The sequence below is a fragment of the Cyprinodon variegatus genome, unplaced genomic scaffold (genome assembly GCF_000732505.1).
Source record: "Cyprinodon variegatus isolate N-32 unplaced genomic scaffold, C_variegatus-1.0 Scaffold140, whole genome shotgun sequence".
Classification (NCBI taxonomy): Eukaryota; Metazoa; Chordata; class Actinopteri; order Cyprinodontiformes; family Cyprinodontidae; genus Cyprinodon; species Cyprinodon variegatus.
The window spans coordinates 164,218-172,911 of NW_015150593.1; the positions used below are offsets into that span (position 1 = coordinate 164,218).

The window sequence follows — 8,694 nt, forward strand, 5'->3', positions numbered from 1 at the left end:
TTTTTTTCACAAGCAGAAGTTTTTATTTAGTCACGTTTGGGTTTGTATAGGGAGCTGGGTCGGATGTATTTATTTGTTTTTTTTTATTTTCGTTTTCATTTTAAATGGCCTCAATGTGACCTTTCATCAAATATGTGTCTGATCAAGATTACGTCCAGTCTGACATTTCTAGGAAATGTAATTCCTGCCACCATCTTTCCGCCCACTGCCTCTCAAAAGCCACCAACAGAAGGAGACTAAAGACTTTATCCAGATAGAAATGTTGAGAAAACGGATCAATCAGCAGAAAGTAGGCAGTGAGGTCCTTAACTTTGCTGCTTCTGCTCTTATCAGCTCAGATTATTATTGTTTACCCAGGAATCCCACAAGACTGCCCTTGTTCTGCACATACCTCTGCGGTTATGTGAACACTATGTTTTGTTTCTTTTTTTCTTTTAAAAAGCATCTGAGGAGGAGTCTTGATACGTAACATTGAACCAACATGTCGGAGGGCGGATGCTGGATTCAATGATAAGTCTGTAAAGCTGTTGACCTGCAGACAGGGACACTGCGGTTGGCATAACTGCTGGATTTAAAATCTCATTATGACCAGAAGCACAGCCTGTAATGTGACACAGATTTGCCTTTTAAAATATCCTGTCTTTACTTTAGACTTTTATTAAGAGTTTTAGGGCTCAGTATTAGACAATCAATGATTATCTACTACATTAGCCTGCCGTATAAACGTGATTTGGCACAGACCTCCATTAGTTTTTTCACTGCCTATCTAGGTTTCTCTTGCCACCATGTACAGTGGAGGGGTTGGTTAGGGAGAAAAGTCAGACTCCAAGGCTTGTGGTTAGAAAAAGGAGTCACCAAGTCTCCATTACAACCATTTGCCATCCTTCCCAACCAGTTCTTTGGGAGGCAGCCCAGGAAAAAACCTTTTCTCTCTCTGGAAATTCGGATGTTGGTCAGATGAGACTAAGATCGGCTGTTTAGGAAGCCAGTTTCTCACGTGGATCTAGCACAAGACAAATATAGATTTATAGATCAGAACCTAGAGGACGCTCTTCTATCTTACTGTCCTATTCATCTTCTAATGGGACAGGGAAACTTGTATTGCCTGACTTTATAAGTTATTTGATTTAACTGATTTTAAATCAGTTCAAATCTGGTTTAACCGAGTGATTACTGAGTTGATACTAGACAGTTTTCCAAAATTATCAATCAGATTAACCAAAAATTTAGGGTGTAAAATAATCAACCAGGGCTATCTCAGTTCTAACACCTAAATCCTAATGCTATGTTCAGACCAAATGCTGCAGAAGCAGCAGAAGCATCTAGTTTACATGCAAAGTCAAAGGTTGACGCGCATCAATGCGAAGCAAAAGGTCCTGCTAGAGCTGCTGGAGTTGGAAAAATATAACTTTTGCTGCTCGACACGCCACATCAACCAATCAGAGAAGCTGATCTGGGAGCTGGCAGCGAGACAGACACAGCACTGCTGATGCAGATCGCACCTCTGAAACAGTTTATTAACACCTAAATTAACGAAAATGTGTTCCATTTTATTATTCTGGTGCCTGCTGTTTAGATTATGTACGAGAAAAACGCCTTCTAGCGGAAAACCGCGAAGTGGCGACTGGGCCAGAGGCTGTGATGATTTCCAGGGACAGAGCACCGACGTCAGAGCCGCTCAGACCGCCGGTATGTGGGGTCTGAGCGGGTCTGACGGCAAAATAATATTTGAAGGCAGGATCCGAATCTTGATGAACTCAGATGGACTTTCTCACTTAAAAACATATTAAAACTACTTTTTACCCGCTGATCACAGCAAATATAGCAAAGCCACTCTCTGCCGTCGAACACAGGAGCAGCTGAAGCATTAGACGCATCTGGACACACTTTACAGGACGTCTGACCTTAATGTGGACAAGCGTCAAAAATGAAGCAGCAGAAGCTTTTTTGCTGCTTCCGGTGCTTGCGATCTGAACGTAGCATTATTCATTAAATTAAGCCAAGCGAATCTCGATTTCATCCGCCATTGTTCCAGGCAATGAAAGGATAGGGTAGCTCCACCCAATGTGCATCAGACCCACTTTCCTCCGCGCAGCTAGAGCAGCAAAGATGCTTCAGCCGCATGTCAGAACTAAACTTGTACAAGCATCAAAAATGCAGCAGCGTGTGCGGTTTTGCTGCTCCAGGGCCCTAAAGGACCTAACATGCTCCAAACTTGTGACGTTTGGAGTGTAAATTGTGTTCTCTCGGTAAAAAGATTGTAAGAAAACGTACACCAGAAGTTTATTTAATGATAGTCTCACTCTTATTTTGTTAATAGCAATTATTCTCGTTTTTTTCCTGTATGTAACTGCTCCTAATTTAAGAGTTGGCTTTTTGCTGAAGGGGGAATTGAAAAGTGAAATAATTGAAAAGCGTTATCTTTAACAGTAAATTAGTTTTTAGCTGTATATGAAAATGTTAAGAACAAGGTACTAAACTGAAAAGCGAGCTGCTATGGAAACGACCTCTGACCTTGTGTTTTTTTGTTTGTTTTTTCTCTCCAGATGAGAAGGAAGAGGGAATTCTTGGCAGCATCCTCCTGCCCAGCTTCCAGATATCCCTGCTGTCTGTAGATGATCACATTAATAGAAAGTTTGCTTTTAAGGTTTGTCTTTGTTTTTCTTTACTTTCAGAATTAAACTTTGTGTTTCATAGTTTATTTACTATAGGTAAATAAAAAAATAAAGGTGTTAAAGAAGCTAAGTGTGCTAGTTTTCTAAAAGAACTGCATTCATCACTGATATATTTTTAGAAAATGTTACGTTCAGCATTTAATCTTTGAGACAGGAAAACTTTCTTTACCATTATTTTTTATCTGATTAAAGGAGAAATATGGATTGTTTTTTTATGTTAAATATGTTTTAAAATGTTTCCTCAGTCCTTGAATGGCTGCAGCCCCATCATAAAAAAAACAACAAAAAGTTGTTTTCCTAAGGATGTTTTTTTAAGTTTTAGGGATGCATGTAGTATTGGTCCGTTCCTCATAAAACCTTCCGAGACAACAAAGCTTCTCTGTCCAAAAACAGCTGAACACAGACGTTCAGGAGTCAGTCGAAGGTCTCTAACCACAGAGAGTTCTTCTCGTCCAACTTCTACTCTCTAAAACAGAGATACTTTAAGAAAACAGGAAAACCATAGCGCACAGGGCACAACCTCCTCCATGATTGGTTGATTACATTCTTATTCTTAGATCTCTGTCTGTTCTGGTCAGAAATTTAAATGCTTTTTGTCGACTTTGTCATTTTTTATGCATATTTGGGGTGAATTAGTCAAACAATAGTGTTTTTTTTGTTTTGTTTCTGAAACAACAAACTCTTGAAAAAAGGATATTGAGGTTGTTGAGTAAATACTCTGTGTCTCTGTTTTGGATTCTCACAATATCTTGGTTTGTTCGCTGCGAGGGAACAGAAGAACGGGATGTTTTCTACACAATGAACTGCATGGTGAGTGCAAGCAGATTTACCGCCTTAATCCGTCGGTATGCGTGAAACTTTAGTGACTTAAGCATTTGATTTATCTGCATGGCACAGATGGTCACAGCCAGTGGAGTTTCACGTATATCTTTCCTCAATATATTACTTATTTAAGAAAACCATGCATAACAGCTATGGTCACTGTTATAATATTTTTTTTATCTTTCTGTTTCAGGTAATAGCTCTATCCTTCATCCTCTCAGGCAACACATCCCAACATGCGGACGTACTACTTTTGCACTGACACCGGAAAAGAGATGGAGTCGTGGATGAAAGTGATGACGGACGCCGCAAACGTGCATTCAGAGCCATCCAAAAGGTTTGGAGGAGCCTTATTAAGCAGCACTTTGCTGCAGTTTGGAACAGAAAAAGAAGCGGATGTTTAAGGGGATGTTTTAGTAGATATTTACTCAGGACTTCTCTGTCTTTCATTTGTTTCTCCACCCTGATTGTTGTGCTGGAAGAGAGTACTAATAAACCCCTCGTTAAATCAAAATGAAGATCTTTGGCAGCAGCTCAATACCGCCTTTTGATGATTCTAGAAGCTGCTGCTCTCATGTTGGATTTGTTGTTGTAGTATGCTACAAACAACAAAAGCACAAACCGCATGTGGGCATGCTGGTTTTGGGTTGTTGATGGATGTTGCAGAAGGTTGAGGGGATGAGAGGTTGGTCGGTCATTCTTTGACTTGCTTGAACCGTTTTTTTTTATTTTCTGAAAAACTTCTGTTTATATTAATCTGAATGATGCTTCTTTACAGTTTTAGTTGGTTGGCCAGATAGAGAGCGCTTTCAACAGTATCTATACCCTCCCTATTACTCAGATACGCCTAAAAAAAATCCCTTAAAGGAAAAGTCTGGTCAGTATGGAATAACAAATGGATCATTATCTGCATTTGTGGTGATTTTATGAATTTAGCATTAATTATAAAAAAAAAAAAGAAAAACAATATTTTTCGACGCAATCAGGAGCGGCCATTTTTGCCCAAATATAGTAACCCCTCCCTCCTGCCATCTTCCGGCAGTGACGTCACGATGCGGTAAGCCTAGCGCCATTCGCCCCGCTTTACAAGCTAAATCAATGGGAACTAATAGACTACGGAAGAGGATTAGGGCCACTGAGAAAAAAAAAAGTTGACAGTTTTTTTTTATTATTTTATTTCAGTATAGTATGGGAAAAAAGTCAGAATTCTGACTTTAATCTCAGAATTCTGACTAAATTCTGACAATAACAAAGTCAGTATTCTGAGAAAAAAGTCAGAATTCTGAGATTAAAGTCAGAATTCTGACTTTTTTCCCATACTAAACTGAAATAAAATTTAAAAAATCAGTCAACTTTTTTTTTTCAGTGGCCCTAATCCTCTTCCGTAACTGGACACATCTGCAATCAACAACAATTGAACAATTGAAGATTTCCAGAGTACTTCACCATTGAAATTCACCAGAGCTATAGTGAAACTGACAATGCCCACGTGCATGGCAGCTGGATGCTGGAATACATCGGATAAAATGATACGACTGGCATAAAATCAAATACAAACAGCATAAAAATAAAACAACAAGCCGGTCCCATCTAGGCGTAATCGGAGAAAATGACAGACGAAGTGTGCTCCTGATGTCCAGTCTGCTCCGTAGCTTAGTTTTGGTCGCTGTAACCGCAGAAAATCCTGCTTCACAAAGATGGGATGTTATAGATAGGATGAGTCTTAACCTGTGTCAAGAGGCACAGATGCACCGACTGATGTAATTGGGAGAGAATACCGCAATTTTTTATATTTTTCAAAATAAAACATCACTCAGACTCAGACTCAGCGGTGGTTGGGGATCGCTGATTTAGAGAGAGCAGCAAACATGTGGAAGAAAATCAGGCAGAATATCATCAGAGTTGCCCTATTTGACATTAATGATCATAATGATGATTATTAATAATGAATACAGCTTCCCCTGGGTAAAACATTGAGGTGAAATTCCTCAGCAGGGACAGTGGAGCTGGAGGGAGTCGATGGGGGCCAGTCGCAGAAGGAAACCCGTGAAGACTTGTGACTGGGGTCAAAGTTCACCTTCCAGCAGAGCAATAATGTAATATTTTAGATCAAAGCAGATGAATGTATATAAATGGCCTAGTCAAAGTCCAAACCTCAACGTAATTGTGAATCTATAGCAATACCCAAATTAATTTAATTGGATCTGTAGAGAAAGTAGCTTCTGTTAACTAAAAACAACTACTGACCCTTTTCTCATTTACCTTTTTTTTTCTTTCTTTCTCTGAACGCTTTAGGTTTTGAGACAAAACATGAAACTCCCAAGTGAAGAATATGTCGAAACATGGACTAACCGCTGTTTTATGTTCTACGGTTTATACAGCACAACTAGAATAAACACAGACACATAAGGTCCAGCTATTTTTTTTTTTCTGTGTAGTTAACTGAGTCACAGGAAGCTGGAGAAGACATTATGTGACTAGTGTTACTATTTAAAAATGTCTGAGTGGAAACTCTGAAAGAGTGTCTTTTCTTCAGCTCTGTTGCTGGTAACCTACTGAGCCGTGTCACTCAAGAAACCTGTGAAGCTTTGAAGTTCTGACCTCGGCTAGCTCTCAGGCTAAGCAGTGTGTGGAGCCTATTACCTCTGAATGCATCTCTAGGGAGCATAGAAAAGTAAACGTCTTTCTAGAGGGAGGAGGATGGCAGGTAGAAGCGGATTAGAGGCCTGGGTGTCGGAAGACACGGTTTTATTGGAGATATCTGATCCTGGCGCTCTGGCAGCTGGAGGAAACATTGTGCACTCTAAAAAATTATAGTTTAAAAGTTGAATCTGTTAAAATAATTAAAGCAAACCTTCTGTATGTTTTGTCAAAATCAATTGCTGACATCCTACTCTTCTAAATTTGTCTTTCCATCACTGGATGTGTGTTGCTTTATTGCTTTCAGGTCAAAAGGTTGAAAGGATTTTTTCATTTATTATTTAACTGCTTCCTTCATGTCTTTTTTTAGGTTGGAAAAGCTAAAAGTGGAAGATAGCGGACCAAGAGAAATCAGTCAAGTCGCAAACCACAAGCCAGCGCTCACACAGCCTGAAATCCAAAACAACGAACGTAACCTTCAAGTGGACCGTGACCGAAGCAACGCAGTGACCCCCGGTGCTGAGGGAGAGCAAAGAAAACAGCGTGACGCCGAGCGCTACGGCTTCCAGAAGGACGGGGCAGAGCGTGAACGTCCCCTCACAAAGATCAACAGTATTAAGCTACAGCCCGCGCAGGCAGAGACCGTTAAAGCTAATGTGACCTCGCCCCCGACTCCCAATGAGGCGGAGAGGACGCTGCATAGTCCCCAAGTGAATGGATCAGGAGAGCCGTGTAAAGCTAATGGGACGGGGGTCCCTGTCCAGCAGAGTCCCATCAGCGAGCCTGAACGCAACCTGAGCAGAACCAGCTCCATGCAGCAGCTGGAGCAGTGGGTTCGAACGCAGAGAGGGCGAGGTCAGGATGACGATGCCAGGAGGTACGTTTGTTTATTCTAGCTGAAACTTCGGTGTGTTGAATTGTGCTACTCTGTGAAACAAGAGGCACTATTGGGTGAATGATGAAAACATTATAGTCTATACATCTATCTAGTGATGTACGATAATAAAAATTTCAACCGATAATTTTCTGCTTTTCATGGTCGATACCGATAAGTTCATATTGAATATAGTTTTTGCTTAATCAGCTGCTTATGCTGGATGCAGTTATGAAAAACAATTATTTAGTAGCTCTGGCTTATCTATAACAGCAAACAAAAGGTTTTGGTTCTTCAAATGTTTATTTTTTTTATGCTATCACACAAAAAGTCTTAATTCGCTTTACATAACATAAGAAACAAATCAATTCACAATACAAAGAGCATCTCAACTGAACAGATCCATGCCTGCATAGGTATTTGTGAAGTCAAATATTTATACCAAATATTAAATTAGATGCATTTACATAGTCAGTCTGTACGGAGCCCCTAAAGCGACATGGAGGGGGAAAAAATAACTTTTGCGAGATCCCGCAATAGTTTTGCGAGATCTTGCAAAAGTATTGCGAGATCTCGCAAAAAAATTACCTTTTGTGAGATCCCGCAATACTTTTGCAGGATCTTGCAATACTTTTGTGAGATCCCGCAATACTTTTGCGAGATCCCGCAATACTTTTGCAAGATCTCGCAATACTTTTGCAAGATCTCGCAAAACTGTTGCGAGATCCTGCAAAAGTATTGCGGGATCTCGCAAAAAATAAACTTTTGCGAGATCCTGCAATACTTTTGCGAGATCTCGCAATACTTTTGCAAGATCTCGCAAAACTACTGCGATATTCTGCAAAAGTGTTGCGGGATCTCGCAAAAGTATTGCGGGATCTCGCAAAAGTTTATTATTTCCCTCCATGTCCATAAGTCTGAGTTACAAAAAGTTTATCAAAAAATAAAGTGTACCCTCAAACTACAGCTAAGGTGAAAGAAAAAATGCCAACTTCTTAAAAATGTTCAGACACACATATGCATGTCAGCCTTAGTTCAACAAATTAAATAAAGTAAATAAAAGTGCATCCTCAAATATGTGGCGACGGCATCATTGAGGGTAGGCAGGGTGACGTCAGAGAAGAAGCGACGGCTTGGGATGGTGTAACGCGGCTCCAAAAGTGCTATTAAGTTACGAAAACCCGGGTTCTCAACGACAGAAAAGGGCTGGTTGTCGAGCACTATAAATTCCATCACTTTCTCATTAATAGCTTTAGCTTTTTCGCTGTCTCTTGGAAAGTTTTTGCAGTTTTCAAATGCCTTCTGAATGGATACATCTGCGGTCCGTGTTGTTGTTGTCGTTTTAGCCTTAGCACCTCCGGCTGCTGCCGCGGCTGCTTCATATTCTTTCCATGTCGCTTCGCCACGATGATGATTTTTCAGGTGTGTTATAAGGTTTGTTGTGTTGGACCCCGAGGGTCTTCTTTCCTCCTCTCGAAATCCTTGCAGAGCAGGAGTTGCAAAGTGGTGAAGACATGTTTGATAATTTACTGTCAGGCAGTAACGGAGCCAAGCCTGGGTCCTGATAGTAAGGAGTGCAAAATCCACAGGTCTTGTCCCGCTTTCGTAACCTGACTCCGCTAGATGGATTTGCTCCGCATATCCATCTGGAAACCTTCCATAGAAGTAATTTTGGGACGGGGC

The 8,694-nt window shown here is 40.5% G+C and overlaps 1 protein-coding gene across 3 annotated transcripts in view; it reads left to right on the forward strand.

The window, feature by feature from the left end:
- The window catches only part of LOC107086010 (pleckstrin homology domain-containing family A member 5-like), a 190,532-nt gene that overhangs the window by 131,954 nt on the left and 49,884 nt on the right, over positions 1-8,694 (forward strand). For all 3 annotated transcript variants that reach the window (XM_015376728.1, XM_015376727.1, XM_015376726.1), the window contains exons 8-10: positions 2,547-2,647; positions 3,719-3,834; positions 6,508-7,014. In XM_015376728.1, the coding sequence (XP_015232214.1) occupies positions 2,547-2,647; positions 3,719-3,834; positions 6,508-7,014 (724 nt within the window). The remainder of the gene's footprint in view (positions 1-2,546; positions 2,648-3,718; positions 3,835-6,507; positions 7,015-8,694) is intronic.